The 15,962-nt window shown below is 56.6% G+C and overlaps 5 protein-coding genes across 16 annotated transcripts; 3 read left to right on the forward strand and 2 right to left on the reverse strand.

Moving 5' to 3' along the window:
* Positions 1 to 114: 114 nt before the first annotated feature.
* On the forward strand, positions 115 to 2,713 carry HSPB6 (heat shock protein family B (small) member 6). 2 transcript variants are annotated; one of them, XM_067720364.1, is made up of 3 exons: positions 115 to 365; positions 1,352 to 1,507; positions 1,586 to 2,713. In XM_067720364.1, the coding sequence occupies exons 1-3, from the start codon at positions 168 to 170 to the stop codon at positions 1,757 to 1,759; spliced, it is 528 nt and encodes a 175-aa protein (XP_067576465.1). In that variant the 5' UTR covers positions 115 to 167; the 3' UTR covers positions 1,760 to 2,713. The 2 variants fall into 2 exon arrangements, with proteins under 2 accessions (XP_067576465.1, XP_067576464.1); XM_067720363.1 differs by having other exon boundaries at positions 1,352 to 1,474.
* On the reverse strand, positions 1,905 to 7,686 carry LIN37 (lin-37 DREAM MuvB core complex component). 4 transcript variants are annotated; one of them, XM_067720306.1, is made up of 9 exons: positions 7,472 to 7,682; positions 4,868 to 4,943; positions 4,656 to 4,706; positions 4,308 to 4,337; positions 4,141 to 4,226; positions 3,889 to 4,055; positions 3,147 to 3,229; positions 2,985 to 3,058; positions 2,770 to 2,898 (listed from the first exon to the last, which is right to left on the reverse strand). In XM_067720306.1, the coding sequence occupies exons 1-9, from the start codon at positions 7,503 to 7,505 to the stop codon at positions 2,849 to 2,851; spliced, it is 651 nt and encodes a 216-aa protein (XP_067576407.1). In that variant the 5' UTR covers positions 7,506 to 7,682; the 3' UTR covers positions 2,770 to 2,848. The 4 variants fall into 4 exon arrangements, with proteins under 4 accessions (XP_067576403.1, XP_067576404.1, XP_067576407.1 ...); XM_067720304.1 differs by having other exon boundaries at positions 3,147 to 3,287; positions 7,472 to 7,679; XM_067720302.1 differs by having other exon boundaries at positions 1,905 to 3,058; positions 7,472 to 7,684.
* Positions 7,687 to 9,206: 1,520 nt separating this feature from the next.
* On the reverse strand, positions 9,207 to 10,616 carry PSENEN (presenilin enhancer, gamma-secretase subunit). Of its 3 annotated transcripts, none has more exons than XM_067720375.1 (4): positions 10,459 to 10,616; positions 10,170 to 10,325; positions 9,662 to 9,766; positions 9,207 to 9,404 (listed from the first exon to the last, which is right to left on the reverse strand). In XM_067720375.1, the coding sequence occupies exons 2-4, from the start codon at positions 10,228 to 10,230 to the stop codon at positions 9,316 to 9,318; spliced, it is 255 nt and encodes an 84-aa protein (XP_067576476.1). In that variant the 5' UTR covers positions 10,231 to 10,325; positions 10,459 to 10,616; the 3' UTR covers positions 9,207 to 9,315. The 3 variants fall into 3 exon arrangements, with proteins under 3 accessions (XP_067576476.1, XP_067576474.1, XP_067576475.1); XM_067720373.1 differs by having other exon boundaries at positions 9,207 to 9,475; XM_067720374.1 differs by having other exon boundaries at positions 9,207 to 9,475; positions 10,170 to 10,287; positions 10,459 to 10,607.
* Positions 10,617 to 10,649: 33 nt separating this feature from the next.
* Positions 10,650 to 12,934, forward strand: U2AF1L4 (U2 small nuclear RNA auxiliary factor 1 like 4). Of its 3 annotated transcripts, XM_067720347.1 has the most exons (8): positions 10,651 to 10,799; positions 10,944 to 11,031; positions 11,427 to 11,493; positions 11,577 to 11,626; positions 11,701 to 11,799; positions 11,973 to 12,106; positions 12,217 to 12,312; positions 12,669 to 12,934. In XM_067720347.1, exons 1-8 carry the CDS (start codon positions 10,756 to 10,758, stop codon positions 12,751 to 12,753), a joined length of 663 nt encoding a protein of 220 aa, XP_067576448.1. In that variant the 5' UTR covers positions 10,651 to 10,755; the 3' UTR covers positions 12,754 to 12,934. The 3 variants fall into 3 exon arrangements, with proteins under 3 accessions (XP_067576450.1, XP_067576448.1, XP_067576449.1); XM_067720349.1 differs by lacking the exon at positions 11,701 to 11,799 and having other exon boundaries at positions 10,650 to 10,799; XM_067720348.1 differs by lacking the exon at positions 12,217 to 12,312.
* Positions 12,935 to 13,072: 138 nt separating this feature from the next.
* Positions 13,073 to 15,702, forward strand: IGFLR1 (IGF like family receptor 1). Of its 4 annotated transcripts, none has more exons than XM_067720273.1 (4): positions 13,073 to 13,881; positions 14,364 to 14,546; positions 14,849 to 15,239; positions 15,324 to 15,702. In XM_067720273.1, the coding sequence occupies exons 1-4, from the start codon at positions 13,615 to 13,617 to the stop codon at positions 15,677 to 15,679; spliced, it is 1,197 nt and encodes a 398-aa protein (XP_067576374.1). In that variant the 5' UTR covers positions 13,073 to 13,614; the 3' UTR covers positions 15,680 to 15,702. The 4 variants fall into 4 exon arrangements, with proteins under 4 accessions (XP_067576374.1, XP_067576375.1, XP_067576377.1 ...); XM_067720274.1 differs by having other exon boundaries at positions 14,445 to 14,546; positions 14,846 to 15,239; XM_067720276.1 differs by having other exon boundaries at positions 14,445 to 14,546.
* Positions 15,703 to 15,962: the final 260 nt, after the last annotated feature.

The raw sequence follows: 15,962 nt of genomic DNA on the forward strand, positions 1-15,962 counted from the left end.
GGCCAAGTCATTGTTGGGCTGTCTAAATAAGGCTCTATTAATGGCCGGCTCTGGCCGCAGTCCCAACGTCCCCGGGCGGCCCGCCGAGGGGCGGACACAGAGCGTACTATAAAGCAGCGGCGGCACCCGCTGGGGCACTGCGGAGCCTAGGGCGGCGGCGGAGCACGATGGAGATCCCGGTGCCTGTGCAGCCGTCTTGGTTGCGCCGCGCCTCGGCCCCGTTGCCCGGGCTTTCGGCACCCGGGCGCCTCTTCGACCAGCGCTTCGGCGAGGGGCTGCTGGAGGCCGAGCTGGCTGCGCTCTGCCCCGCCGCGCTGGCCCCCTACTACTTGCGCGCACCCAGCGTGGCGCTGCCTACCGCCCAGGTGCCAGGCCTGGGGGAGGGGCGGTAACCCGTCTACTTCCAAGGCTGGGGTCCCCGGTCACCCTGCGGGGGGTGAAGGAATGTCCCTTGACTTTGAGCGGGCCAGAGAGTCCGGCCCCTCAGAGGGGCTTCCGGAGTTCCCTGAGTATGGATTCTCGGAGTTCAGGTTACTGAAAGGGGTAGGAGGTCCCCGTCAGTCTGAGGAGGGTCTCAGCTTCGAGAGGGAGTGTAAGGGCTGGGTCAGTAATTGGGTGGGGGCGGTCACTCTGAGGGAAGTCTTGGTGATTCTGAAGGAGGCTGGGGACCCAGGGAATCTGGGAAAAAGGGGGAGCCCAGTCATTCTGAAGGGCGTGGGGTTACCAGTGCCTCCCGAGGGGAGGGAATATTTTGTTATTCCTGAGGAAGAGAGTTTGGAGACTGTGGTGACTGTATGTCTCCTGGAGAGGTAGAGGGGAGGGAGGGTCCTGTGACTTGAGAAAGGGGGGTCTGGCCACTCAGAAGTGGGGGAGGAGTACTGGTAACTACTGAGGGCTCAAGCAATCCCGTGACTCGAGTGGGAGGGTAGAAAGGGGAGACTGTGGGAGGAGGCATCTTGACGATTTCTGGCGGGGGTGGCGCAGTAAGGGCCCCTGGGGCTCTGAGGGGAAGGGGGCTGAGCAGTGTTCAGAAGGACACGCTGACTACGGCGTTGCTGACACTGGGGGAGAGGGCAGGCCTTACCCCGTGAGGACGGAGGTCCCTGACCTTGCAGGGTAAGGGGGCCTCATCACTCTGGATGAGAGGGGAATCCCAGTGGCCACAAGGGGAGGGATGATCTCAGTTATTCTGGGCGAAGAGGTCCTCGGTGGCTACGTGTAGGAAAGGGGACGCCCCAGTTCCAGAGGCCAGGAACAGCTGCAGCACCGGAACCAACGGAGAACCAAGGGGAGGGGCCTTTCTGGGTCCCCGGAGCCTCGCCCCGCCCAATGACTATCGGGCTGTGCACAGGTATCGACCGACCCCGGGCATTTCTCGGTGCTGCTGGATGTGAAGCACTTCTCACCGGAGGAAATCGCCGTCAAGGTGGTTGGCGACCACGTGGAGGTGCACGCGCGCCACGAGGAGCGCCCGGTGAGCCCGCTGGCGGGGGCGGGGCCAGAACAAGTACGCGGGATCCGCAGACTGGAGGGGCGGGGCATCTACAGGGAATGGGCCGAGCCCCTCAAGCCTCTTTCCCTCCAGGATGAGCACGGATACATCGCGCGCGAGTTTCACCGCCGCTACCGCTTGCCGCCTGGCGTGGACCCTGCGGCCGTGACGTCCGCGCTGTCCCCTGAGGGCGTCCTTTCCATCCAGGCCGCACCTGCTCCGGCCCAGGCTCCACTGCCGTCGCCGCCAGCGGCTGCCGGCAAGTAGGAGCCAGGGCACGCTTGAACCCTGGGAGCCGCCTGAGGCCCCTCCACCGCACTTTTAAAGCCGACCTGACTCAGCCTAGCCAGATATCCCGAGCGCGCCAAGACTACCCGCCCACCCAATCTGGGATCTGCCTTGAACCTTCCAACCTAGACTCAGCCTTGATAACCTAGACCTTTCCGCTGACACTCCCTCTCTCACACACTCTCCTGTTTTCAAACCTCCCAACACCTCTCTGGCTTCCAGACCCTACAAGCACAGGCTCTCAGCCTACAGTCTCCCATCCCCACTGACCCCGCTTGGCATAGAACCCCACTCCAAACTCCCTATTTCCTTCTGACTTCTCTAGGAAAACATCTCCACACCCCGTTTCAGTCCCCCCCCCCCACCCAAGATTATGGTGTAGACAGACCTGCCCCCATCCTAGGTAGGCCTAGGCTAGTCAAGCATAAGCCCCTGCTTCCCCTCAAATGTCCCAGACTCTGCACAGACCTCCCACCCTGGACCTTCCTGGCCTGGTCCCCAAGACTCTGGGTCCTTCCCCTCATTCCAACCAGATACTCCACTTCTCCTCACTCTCTCCCCCCAACCCATCTTCTAACTTGAAACCTCAGCCAGCCACCCCCAGACTCCTGAACCCCTTTTCTGACCCCCACCCTTGTACACCTATTCTAGGCCAACCAGGACCCTCAACCTCACACTGTACAGATACCCATCCCATCTCCTCAGACTCTGCACGGATGTCCTAGGCCCCTACGCCCAGCTCTAACCAGAACCCCCCAGTCACTGTCTTGACCCCCAAGTCTCCAACCACATATCCACCTTCCACACCCCTCCCCTTATTCTCCAAGACCCAACCAAGCAGCCACTTTCTTTGATTCCCCACAATCTTTCTCTCGCCTCAAATTCCCTGATGCCCCGTCTCCTCACTCCCCCAATAAATGTGCTAGAACTGTGCCAACTTCTTTATGTCTGATCCGGGAAGGATGGGCTGGAGAAAGCGGAGGCCAGTGTGGAGGAGGGGAATGTTTATTGGGGTGAGGGTGGGGAGAGGGGAACATCACTGTCGCTCGTACATCTCCCGTAGGATCTTCATGCTTTCTGAGTAACGAAGCTGGTTCCGATGGGATGCCTCCTTCCACCTGCAGTTGGGGTGGGGGGAAGGCAGAGGGAGGACTCAGCAGTTGGCGCACAGGCCACAGGGAACAAGCATTTGGGGGATGCTCACCTCTGGCGGATGCGTTTCCAGCGCTGCATGTTTCGGTAGATGAGTGTGGAGGGTGAGGGCTCAGGCTCAGAGGGCTGCATGGACAGAGAGGCCAGGCTGGGTGGCCACGCCCGAGCCCCACAACTCCTGCCCCATTGCCCCAGGCTGGCCTTGCACACCCACCTCATCATCAGGGGTACCCTGGGTCTCAGGCTGCAGTGGGGATGGAATTCGGGATCTACAGGCATCTCCGGGTGGTCCGGGAGCTGTGGGTGGAGGCAGCTTATACACATCACGACTCTTGCTGTTGGTGACCTCTGAACCCTGAGGATACAGGACCCCACACCAAGCCCAAGAGAGTCAGAGAAGAGGGCCAGGGGCACACATTTCACACCTCCTTCCTTTCCCAGTGACAAAAGACATGAGGGTCTCACCAGGGACCTGTACTTAGGAGTCATGTCTGTCTGCTCCAATGATCCCTGTTTTCTCCTATCCAACCCAGGGATCTCCTCAATTACTCCTGCCCAGCACACAGACCTCTATCTATGCAGACTTCCATTCCCGGCCCAAGGGGTCCCCATCTGCTCCCCTAGGCCAGGTGGCTACACCTGTTTGCACTAAGAACCCCTGCCCAGTCCCCCAGCTCTTGGGAACCCCTGATCTTGGAGGTCACATCTATTTGCCCAGAGGAACCCTGTCCCCTCTCCCTCCCAGACCGGATAGCCACGTCTGTCTGCTCTGGGGCACTCCAACCGTTCCCCTGGCCTAAAGGTTCCTATCTGTGTACCTCACCGGATCCAGGAGTTACCCGAGAGACACAGAGACCTATGCTTGTCTATCCCATTAGCTTGGGGGGAAGGTACCTTGCGACTGTCTACCCACTGCCCTCCCTGGCTGCTGGGCGGGGGCCCACCACCCATCCCACCTCCTCATCCTCAGGCAGTGGGGGCAGCGGTGAACTGGGTGAGTGTTCACGCTCGCGCACTGTGGGGCTGTTGCGCATCCAGGCTCGGCAGATCGGGTACAGCGGTGTGTTCTCACTGAACTGAGCCAAGTCCACGCTCCGGTCAAACAGCTTGATCACGTACGAGTCTAGGGTGGTGAGAGTGGGAGGGGTATGAATATCGTCACGTAGACCGCCATCACTGCCTGCCCTCCAGGGCCACCGACTACTCACTGGATCGCTGTGGCCCTCCCTCGGCCAGCCCCTCATCCATCTCCCTCCTCTTCTTCCTCCGCTGATGGGGGAATCGGGCAGATGGCCTGTGTGGGGAGGGAGAATTTCAGGACCGGGGTGGGGACTGAGGACCTCTCATCAGCTGGCTGGGGCCCCTGCCACCTTACCGTTTGCCGCTGGCCGTGATGGAGCAATCCCTGTGGGGAGAGACAGGGCGTCAGCAGGCTTACCCTTGAACAAATGCCTGCTCAAAACCCCCCAAAGGGCACCCTTGGGGTACTGTGATCAAGCTCATATAGACGCCACCAACTCCTTAGGCCTTGTGTTCCCCCCACACCGGGGCCCGAGGTGGCATCATCAGGGGACCTAAGCTTCTGCTGCCCCAGGGCCTTTGTACACGGAGAGTGGTTAGGAGTGTGGTGGAGAAAGCATGGGGCAGGGTGGTCAGGGCTTGGATGAGGAAAGAAGTTATCTACCACAAACCCTCAAACACAGATCCCATCAATAAAACTTACTTGTTGTGGGTGTCTGAGGGGGTCTTCCCAGCTTCCTCATCCAGACGCTCCCTGGTAGCAGAGGAGAACTGTAGGCTCAGGGTTCCAAGGGCCCAGGGTGGGAAGGCACCCAGTGGCCTCATCCATTGGGCCCCTTCCTCCCTAAGCCAGCCTCTGGGGTCCCACCCAGGGCCCCCGACTCCCTATGACCCCATGCTGGGCCAGGTCCCAACCTGTCCATGTGACTCTTCTCCAGCAGACACTGCAGAACAGCATCCAGTTGGTTCCGGGCCTTTGCCATCTCCAACTCTGGGGAAGAGGGTACCGAGGAGTCACTTCCCAGGCCCACGGCAGGTGGGCAGCCACTGGGCCGGGGAAGGGCATGTGTACCCAATCCTTCGGTCAGGCCCAGGCATGCTGGGAGGGTACAGTGGGCAGAGACTATTGAAATGATGAGCAAGAGCTCTGGCTTCCAGGGCTGACCCACATGCTCATGTGTGACCTAAGGTGAATCACCTTACCTCACTGAGCCTGTTTCCTCATCTCGAAAATGGGTCTCCGAATGGTATCTACCTGCTAGGACTGTTTTGAGGTTTAAACAAACCTATGTTGTATATGAATCTCTTAGCAGGATGCAATAATAACGAGTAACATATATAGAGTGCTTATTATGTGCCAAGCACTGTTCCAAGCACATCACACATATTAACCCACTGAGTTTTCACAATAACCCTGGCAGGTAAATATGATGTTTATCCCCATTTTAAAAATGATGAAACTGAGGCACAGAGATGTTAGGCTACTTGCCCAAAGTCACACAGCTAGGAAATCGCAAGGCTGAGGATTTGCACCCAGGTCATCTGGCTGCACAGCTGAAGTTATAAGGCATGGACTCAAACTGGGTGCAGAATCCAGCCGCCAGATGTGCTCTGTTTGGCTGAGGTAGTTGTGTTATTTTAAATCTGAGTTAAATCTGAATAAGATGACTACATTTAATAATTGGGAGATTTCATCTCAAATACCCATTTTTGGCTTTTTTTTCCCCCAGGAAATGAGATCTGGGCCCACCTTCCCGCATGCCACAGCCCCTGCCTGGCCCTGTCAGCCTATGTGTTTGCCTCTCTTCATCACGGAACATAAGTAGGTGATGATGTTATAAATATTCCCCTCTTACTTTTGTGGGGTGTTCACTCTTCTCTTCCAACTAGTAGGAGCTCTGACCCAGCACTCAGAGCCTGGAAGGACACTTGGGGACATGCTTTGCCAGCCCTGAGACCTCCTGAAGAGACCAGGAGACATGACTCAGAGGAGAGACAGGGTGGGGATGCAGGGCTGGGGGCAGCTGAGATTCTAGCAAAGAGCCTTGGTTAGGAGCCAAGGTATGGATCATGCCCACCTCTCTTTCCCTAGTCCTTGTTTCTCTCCTGACCCTGGACACTTTCCCTTTGATATCCCCCAGGCTCCTGCTACCTACTGGGTCCCACACTGGCCTCAGTGTCTCTCTAAACTTATCCCTTTTCCTGGACCCCCTTCTCAGGTTTATCCACACTGTCACCCCATCCCTCCCTGGGCCTCAACAAGGTCACTTCTCTCCCTCCCCCGCCCACCCCATGGCCTGTCCACTTGATCCCCTGAGTGTCTCTCCCCCCTCCCTAGTCTGCCCACCTGGGTCCTTTCCCTCCCTCCCCCTGGGCTCCCAGCCTCAGTCTCCCCTTCTAATGAACCCTCCACAAGGTGGCCAGGGGAATCTTCCTAAACCCAAACCTGACCCTGATCCTTCCCTGCTTAGAACCCTCCACGACTCTGCAGTGCCCCCCTGGGGCAGAGTCTGAGTGTTTCAGCCTGGTGTTCACAGGCCTCCATGACCCTGCCTACTCCTTCCTCACCATTATTTTGTTGTGGTCAGGCCCCCTTCACTTTTCCACCCACGATTTTTGGGGCATTTTTTGGCATCTGGGGGGCCGTCTTGTAAAACTCCCTCCTTGGTTCAAAACCCTCCCTTGGCTCCCCATTTCCCTCAGAGCAAAAGCCAAAGACCTGCCCACCCCCCACCTTTGCTCTCATCTCCTCACACTTTCTACATCACTCGCTCTGCTCCAGCCACACTGGCCTCCGTGCTGGCCCTTGAACACTCCGGACAAGGCTTTCACCTCTCCGCTGTTTCAAAGCTATTTCCTTTGTCAGATTTGCTGTTCCCTCACTTATCCTCATCGCTCTCTCCCTCACCTGGCCTCACTCCTGATCTCCCTACCTTCTCCTGTTTCGTTTTATTACCACTTATAGCATTTAACATCTCACGTCATTTTAGTATTATTTTGTTGTCTGGATTCCACGCCTCTCCCACCACCCTTAACGTGCCAGTCCTGGGTTCCCATCAAGCTTGGGATGGGAACCCAAAATGACCTCCTCTCTCTCAGATTCAGTTTCCCCATCTACCACATTTCCCACGTCCTAGGATTATTGGGATACAGTGACTACGAGGATTAAAAGCTTTCCCGTACTTCAGGTGCTCAGCAAATGCTGGACTCATGACCACTGCGAGAAATGGGGAAACGGAGAAAAGAGTCCTTCTTTGAGTCACACGGCTCGGGATCCCCATGTCTTACCGCACCACACCACTGCCTGAGTCACCACCATTCAACCTCAAAGCTATCCTGAACACACACCGGGAGGGTATCAAGGTGGCAGGAATCGCTCGATGCCTGACAGCGATAGTCAGATGGGCTGCGGGGAGAAGTCGCGTAGTCCGCCTTATCGCGATAATGCTGTCTATAGGGACTCCCACACCCTGATCAGTCCGGTGCTCCCCTACAGGCCCCCGACCTCGGGGTCCTCACCTGATTTCTCCACTTTCACCTTCACCGGGAACATGGTTGGGGTCTGGGGTCTGGCTAGCTGGGTCAGAGAAGCCCAAAAGAGCCTACGGTCACAAGTCAAGGCCAGAGGCAGACGGGGAGAAGTCAAAGGTAAGCTTCGTGTGTGGGCAGTCCTCCGCCCTGAGCAGTGTCCGGCCGCGACGGCCGCGGAAGCCGCCACCTCCTCCAGTTCACCTTCTGTGGGCGGGCCCTTCGGCAGTCCCTTGTTTCCATTAGTCAATGCAACCGTCAATCTCGTACCCTGGCCAATTCACAGCTGCCGCTGTCGGTTCCCAGCTCTAAGTCCCACCTTTCTGGGGTGGGGGTGGTCCAGGTTTCCGGAAACAAACCAACAATATCCCAGGGCGCTTCCTGGGAGGTGTAGTTCTAGCTCCCGAGACTCAGCCGAAGTAAGGGCGCCTGCGCCGCGCGAGGCACGGTGGGAGACCAAGGATCAGAGCGTCGCGAGGCTGCTTGGCACTTATAGTATTAGAAGATTTGAGTAACACAAATTTGGCTATTTAACAGGAGTTATTTAACCGTGGGAGTCTCTCTTGGTCCCTAAGAGGAAAACAATTCTGGGGCTAGGCTGGGTTCCCTCTTAACTAAGCACTCACTAGGTGCCAGCTACCTGTTAAACTCTTTTAACGTGCAGCCTCATTCACTTAGCAAATATTAAGTACCTGAGCCAGGTACTCTAGGTACTGGGGACACCGCAGTGAACAAAATGGACAAAAATCCTTGCCCTAATGAGCTTATATTTTAGAGGATGGAAGACGAACAATAAACAAGTAGAATATTTTAAATGAAATGTAAGAGGAGAAAGGATATAGCCTGAAAGAGACATAGGGAGTGTGGTGGCCCGAGCGCGGGTTGGAAAAGAATTTCCAGGCACAAGGCAGAATGTAAGGAAGATAGAGTTTATTAAAGAGAAGGGTCGCTGCAAGAACAGCGGGCCAACTTCCTGGTAGCCAGGGAAAGTCAACCCCCTGTGTGGGCTGGCAGCCAACTTTTATAGCCTCAAGACAAAGAAAAATCCTGCGAGCAGGATGGCATTAGGTGATTGGTCAGGAAGCTACAAGGTTACTACATGGTGAATATTTTACCTAATATGGAGTCGGGGTGGGGGGCTGTCCGGTTTAGATTAGGAGAGGCCATGGCAACAGTTGCTATGGGGGCTCGGTTAATTCCAGAGTTTTTGTCCTGTGTCCTTGATGTAGGGTGTCCTTGATGTAGGGCTCCACAGGGGGTGCCAAGGTGGGGACTGAAATTTTAAATAGGAGGATCAAGGAAACCTCCTCTAATAAATCTCTTGAATACATGTCTATTGCTGCAGACAATCTCCTTCAGAAAATGAGGAACTTCCATTTACCACATGTGCCTTGGCGTAGATAAATTGTAGGGGGTAGCATTGTGATCCACACTTCCGATAAGAATAATGAGGGCGAAGTAATGTTTTCAAATTCACATACTACCTGTACAGGATGACAGTCCCTAGTAATGGAAGTATTATTCCTTCCTTGGTTCCAGATCTGTACAGTAGGGTTCCCAAGCAAGAAAGTTCCTATTTTTGAAGGGTTATGAGTAGTATACAGTGAACTAATGCGCATCATGTATGAAGCACTAAGCCTAGCACAAAGTAAGCAATCAATAAATGTTTCTGAATATTAATAATCATTTTAAGTTTCAACCTCCAAAAGATCCCAGGAAGTCAATATTGAGAATTAGGGTCCTTTATTAGGGGATGTCAGCAGAGAACACAGGAGATAGGAACAAGTCTTAGGGGCTTGAGAGTGGGCTTGGAGAAGAGGAGCCCATCCTGGTCCTCAGGCCTGTGCAGAAGTTGTCAGGGGGTACCCAGGGGTATGGTGAAGGAGAGGTAGTCTCCAAGGGCGCCCCAACGTGGCCGGTAGATCTGGAAGATAGTGATCCAAGTGGTGAGTACAATCACCCAGAAGAGGAAGCCCACAGCTGAGCGCCAGACATCTGTAAGAGGGAACAGGAGGGGAAAGGTTGGCCACCACCTGCTCTCTGGTCTCCCCGAGACCGGCCCTCTCTTCTCTTCCACAGAGTCCCAGAATTCTGGAACCTCCATTGTCCCTTCCCACCAAGGCTCCCAGAGACCCCCTCCCCACACCCGATGGCCTCCCTTCATCTGTGCCCTGGACTCACAGCCTTTGATTTGGCTCTGTTCTGTGTATGCCGGGACAAGGAAGGCCTCTCGGAAGAACCAGAAGATGTTGACCAACCAGAGAAAAGGCAGGAAAGCAAACCCACCTAAAGAGAAGAAAATAAACTGGGACTTAAGGCAATGAGGATCCTCCCAACACCCACGTAGCTGACCAATTTGGAAGGTCCTCTCCCATACCCAAATTCAAATGGAGATCTCTGCTATCAGGGATTCAAGAATCCTGACTCCTCCCCGGGATCCAGGAATCTGAGTCCTCAACCATCTTTTCGGCAGGACCAGGAGACCAGGCCCCCAACTCCCCTCCTCTCTTGGGACCCAGAAATTGAGGCCCCAGTCTCCTCCTTCCTCAGGACCCAGGCCCTTCCTCTCTTGGGACCCAGGAGTCGGCGTCCCCAGCCACTTCATCCTCTAGACCCAAGAATCCAGGCCCCCAGGCGCTCTAGTCCCGTCCCCTCTCTTCTCCGGGGACCCTAAGATATCAGCCCTTACCCAGGTAGTACTTCCGGCACAGGTTCAACTTCTCCTCGTTGGACACCCGCTCCAAGTTCATAGTTGCGCTGGGGCCGGGTCTTCCGAGGGTCTTCAGGGCAAGACCCAAGCCCTGACCCTAAGTGACAGATGCAAGGATCACAAACAACCACGCCCCTATTACGACAAAAGGGAGAGAAATTGAAGGGTGGGTTTTCTGAAAGAAGGGTACCCCCGCCCCCACCAGCAAGCTGACTGGGTTGAGACGCTCTTTATGTTTATTGGGGTACGGAGACGACCCCTAACTCACCAGTGGAGTCTTACTTCCTCCTCTTTGGACCCCCTTTGCCACTTTCAACTACGGACTTTTGCGCGAGATGCCGCAAGCGTCTCTGGACCTTGTAGTCTTTTTGGTCAGGCAACGCTGCACGCATGCGCTTTCAGGAAACTCCAGTGGGTGAGTCCGCGGGGAGGGTGAGAGCCTCCGTCACGCAAGCGCACTAGGGAGTTTCTGAGTGTCCGGAGGCCGCGAAGAACTACATTTCCCAATGCCCTTAAGCAACGGAAGTGACGTAATAGCAGACATAGTTGGAGGGTTCGGGTAAAAATGGCCGAATATTTAGCTTCGATATTCGGGACTGAGAAGGACAAGTGAGAACGGGCGCAGGGAGTGGCCCCTCGGGAGCCCGAGGACGAGGCACTTGGTTCCCTGGTGGCTGGGCGGCGTGGGGCGGTGTTTCTGGGGTGTCCGGCTCCCCGGCCCTCGGTTCACCTCTGTCTCTGCACCTCTTCCAGGGTTAACTGCTCTTTTTACTTTAAGATCGGGGCCTGCCGGCACGGGGACCGGTGCTCCCGGCTTCACAACAAACCGACTTTCAGCCAGGTGAGACCCGGCACGGAGCCTGGGGGGTTAACTTCCTGTCCATTCCCTTTCTGTTGTCCACCATCACGAGGTCCCGCCTTTTCCGGATTTCTAGGGCCCACCCTACCGCCCGGCGTTTTTCTTGTCGGAGCTCTGCAGGTTCCTCTCCCAACCTTCAGGCCCTTCTCCCAGGAACTTGGCCACGCCCCCGTACGTAAAGACCACAGCCCTGGGCTGTCCCTCACTGCTAGGTATCCCCTCTTCTGGTTTTCTGAGGGACAGGCGTTGCTGTTGCACTCAAGATGCTTATGCTTTTTCTCTGGTGCAAGGTCTCACCCCCAACCTTCATACCCAATCCCTCTGCATATAGTCCCGCCTTCTGAGCTCAGGCCCCGCCCCCTTTAAATTCTGTTCAGACCATAGTGCTGCTCAACCTGTACCGGAATCCACAGAACACCGCCCAAACCGCAGACGGATCGCACTGTGAGTGAGGGACCTGTCTTGGGGGCAGGGCGGACAGCTCCCAGCAGGCCACGCCCTGATTCCACCCTGCCCCCTTCCACCAGGTCACGTGAGCGACGTGGAGGTGCAAGAACACTATGATAACTTCTTCGAGGTGAGGGTTGGCAGGGGTGGGTTCAGTTTCCTGTGGGCCAGCAGCGCAGCTGAGTTCCTCGTGGTCTTCCACAGGAAGTGTTCACGGAACTGCAGGAGAAGTACGGGGAGATTGAAGAGATGAATGTGTGCGACAACCTGGGGGATCACCTCGTGGGCAATGTTTATGTCAAGGTGCCTGCTGTCTCCCCATTAGAGCCTAGAGGTGGAGGCATTTCAATGCCTAACGGCCACCGCTGAAGCCTCACAGCTTGAGGTCCTTCACTAAATCCAGTCCAGACCCTGAGCTGCTAGCTAATCCCCTGATTTCTGAGTTTGATTGCTGACCCTGACCGACTTTCCCTCAGTTTCGGCGCGAGGAGGATGCAGAGCGGGCAGTCGCTGAACTCAATAACCGCTGGTTCAACGGGCAGGCTGTGCATGCCGAGCTGTCTCCCGTCACTGACTTCCGGGAGTCGTGCTGTCGGCAGTATGAGATGGGGTATGGTAGTGCAGGGGTGGGATGGGCACTTGGAGTCCCAGACTTCTGTGTATGAGTCGAGGGGGCTGTCAGTGACAATGGCCTCATCCGTCCATCCATGCTTTACCCAGGGAATGTACCCGGGGTGGTTTCTGCAACTTCATGCACCTGCGACCTATCTCCCGCAACCTCCGGCAGCAGCTCTATGGGCGGGGACCCAGGCGCAGGTACCTCAGGACCAGCCTGCCAAGACTTCTCGTATCCCAAGGCCCCTGTATCCTGAAATGAATCTGATCCTGTGCTCCAATAAGTGTCTCAAGCCTTTTGTGCCCTAAAACTAGCCCTGAGCCCCATCTGAAGACGAGCACCTAAGTCCCAACCCCCAAACCAGCCTGAACCCCAAACCCAAGTCCATCCTGGATCTCTAATCCTGAGGTCAGCCCCTGTGCACCTATCCTGAGGCCACCCCCAGGAACTCTACTTATTTCATCAAGTGCCATGCCTTATCCCAGAGCAGAGAGGCAGAACTGGGGGATCTGCACACCATCCCCATGGCTCTGATCCTCCTCTCTCCTGTCCCCAGGTCACCCCCAAGGTCCCATACCGGCCACCGTCCCCGAGAAAGAAATCGACGACGGTCCCCAGACCACCGGCATGGCCATTTCTGAGATGCTGACCTTGCCCTCCACCCCTGGCAGGCACATATGTTCCTGGCCAGGACCCCTCCTCAAAGCCCCCTTAACTCCCTAGTGCCATCTTTTCCATGCTCCGGGTCTCCATGATGTAATACCTTCAACACAGGGACCTTCTATCGCCCCGCCCCTAATAAAGTTCTATATTGAGGGTTTAGAGCTTCGTTGTTAGCTTGAGCCTGGCTGTGGGCTGGTTTCCTTCCACCCCCACATCTGCTGATGAAAAGGGGAAGTAGGGCTGGGCTCTGGCCACAACCTCAGCCAAGAAACTTACAACAACAGGTGGGAAAGCAGCATGCCCAGGGTCCTAGAAACCCCCAAGTGGGACTGGTTGGGTGGGGCTGCCTTTGTGCTGAAACTTCAGCACGTCCATCAGAGGATTCTCAAGGGGGAGATGCTTGGTTGTGGCAGGTCAGAGGATTCCCAGTCTGGAGGAGATTGGGGTTAGGAGCTAAGGTAAGATTGCTGGGAGTTGGGTGGGAGTCTCCAGTGGGTGATGGCTGGGTCCTCCATGCCCACTGCCCTGAGATGGGAATAGGTAGTACCTAATACTTAAGCTTACACTGTGCCAGGTGCCAGGTGTTCTAAATGCTTTACTTCCAGTAATGGTTTTACTTCTCCACAATAACCTTCTAAGACAGGTACTATTATACCATTTTACAGATGGGAAAAGAGAGGGCAAGAAGATGGCAGAGATGGGATATAAATCCACGCAGTCCGGCTCCAGAGTCCTCGCTGTAGCCATCTTGAGGCCTTGTGGCTGCTCTGATAACGGGCCAGGAGCTGGTCTGGGGCTGGAGAGTAGATTCCTGGCTTCCAAAGGGGACTGGGGATCCTATGCCCCCACATCCACTGCTTCCTTCTTCTGCCCCGGTTTCCTGGCAAGTGCGGCAGAGGTGCTGTGGCAGGAAGTCCTGTGGTCATGGCCCCCCAGAAGGCAGGCTCCGCCAGGATGGGGCCCCTATGCCTCCTCCTGACTGCCGTGCTGCTCCTGGCCCAGGCGGCGCCGAGGAAGGCCTCTCAGCACTGCAGCCGGAGTACCGGAACCCTGAGGACCTGTGCTGTGGCAGCTGCTTGCAGCGCTTCGGGCCGCCCCCTGCTCGGGTAAGGAGCCGGGACTGGGCGTTTGCATATGTTCAGGCGGAGTTAAGGGGTGATAGGGAAGGGGGAAGGGGCGAGGTCTGTGGGGTATGGCCCGTGAGGCTTGCTTCGGGGTGGGGGCGGTGGGCCGTACGTAGACAAAGTGGGGATGGGGGGCTGAGCCTGCGAAGAAAGGGACAGTGTGAGTTAAGACGGTCATGGTTAAGGGGTGTGGCCGGTTAGACAGGCGGGAACCGAGAGGCGAGGAAGAGGCGGGCGGGGGAATGAAAGGGGCGGGGCCTATGTAGAGAAGGTTGGGAGACTGGCAGGGCTAGTGTGCGGGGGGGCGGTGAGGGGGGGATAGAGAGGTGGGCACGTCCGCTGATAGGTTGGGTGAGTACAGTGCAAGGGGCGGGGACTGCTGGGATAGGACAAAGGGGAAAGCACGTAGCTAGCGCAGAGGAGGCAGGTTTGGCGGTTGCACGTGAGACGCTGTGTCCCACCAGACTGAATTTTCGGAAAACTGCGGGCCCGATGATGCGGGCAATCACGTAACGCACCCCTTCAAAGAGTGTCCTCCTGGGCAGTGCAACCCCAACAGCGAGGAGCTATGTAGCCCTTGTGGCGGCGGAGCAACGGCCCCCACTTCCTTGGGGAGCCGCGGCGGGACCCGGAGGCGCGGCAGACAGGTGCTGGTTGGGCTCCGGAGAGCCTGGGCAAGGTGCAGCCCGCCAGAGTGGGGCGGGGGCGGGGAGCGTGGCTTGGGGTCGGATGGGTGGCGTCTGTATCAAGGGAAGGGAGGGTGTAACCTAACTGAAGAGGACAGGGATGGGGGCACAGTATTGATGGTATCAGGGGTTAAAGGAGTCGGGGTGGGGGGGTGGGAGGGCAGGATCAGGCGGAGATGTGGTCCCATTGAGGGATTTAAGGATGGGAAGTTTGTGCTGAGGAGGCAGGAGTAGGGCATTGCTTCCCACTTTATTTCCAGAAGCCGGTCCCTAACAAGGAGCCCTGTCCCCTGACACGTGAAAAGCTGAGCGTCCTTAGTTCCCAGGAGCCCAGCTTACCGGCGATTTCCAGTCTCCTGTGGACATCTGAGCACAAAGTCCCTCAGCAGGCCTGGCCGAGTTGGAGTTTTGACCAGTCCCTGGTGCTGGTTCTGCTCATGACCTCAGCAGAAATTCTCCTGCTCGCCCTGCAAAGGCACCGCCGTCGCCACCACCAGGGGAAAGCTGTCCAACACCCCTATCCTGGCTTGGTTTGCAACGACCTCAACACCCACACCCTATTCTCCTTGCACTTGTCCCCTCCAGGCTCCCTGGAGGCTTCAGAGGCAGGGGACTCAGGGAAGGAGGTCCCTCTGCCTCCACTCCTAGGCAGGGGTTAGTTGAGGATACACCAAGGAGGGGGGGAGGGGGGCTGGAAGCTTGCGCTTCCTCCCCTTCACCCCTCCCTTTGTCTCCCAGAGCTGCCAAGTCTGGAATCACAGCCGCTGTCTCGCCTCCTGGATGAGCTGGAAGTGCTGGAGGAGCTGATCGTGCTGCTGGATCCTGAGCCTGGGCCAGGTTGGGGGAGAGCCTGTGGCAGCACTCGACACCTGGCTGCAAAATATGGACTGCCTGCTGCCTGGTCCACTTCCGCCTACTCCCTGCAGCCCAGTCGCTGGCCTCGGTGGGCCCTGATGGAGATGGTGGTGGCAAGGGAGCCCTCTGCCTCTCTGGGCCAGATTGGCGCACACCTGCCCAGAGACGGCGGGCAGATGCACTGCAGGTGCTGTCCAAGCTTGGCTGAGCTGGGGCCTGCCCAGCCTAGTACCCGATAAAAATAAAGTTTCCGTTGAAGTAAGTGCCTGCTGTCTCTGGGCCTCATCACGGGTCCTCTTAAAATAGTCTTAATTGGGCCAAAACCCAGCAGACATCCTCTCACTCCCCTCCCCATTCAGGGAATGGGCCAATCCCACCACACACACAAGACCAGATGTGGGTTACCTCTGGGCAACCGGGGTCCCCTCTGAGAAATGGCCCTGCTACCCTTGGGAGGGTTCATCTATAGGGACCCATCTGAGTTCTAACTAACTTGGAATAGGTGTTACATTTATGCTCTGA

This window comes from Pseudorca crassidens, chromosome 20 (genome assembly GCF_039906515.1).
Source record: "Pseudorca crassidens isolate mPseCra1 chromosome 20, mPseCra1.hap1, whole genome shotgun sequence".
Lineage (NCBI taxonomy): Eukaryota > Metazoa > Chordata > Mammalia > Artiodactyla > Delphinidae > Pseudorca > Pseudorca crassidens.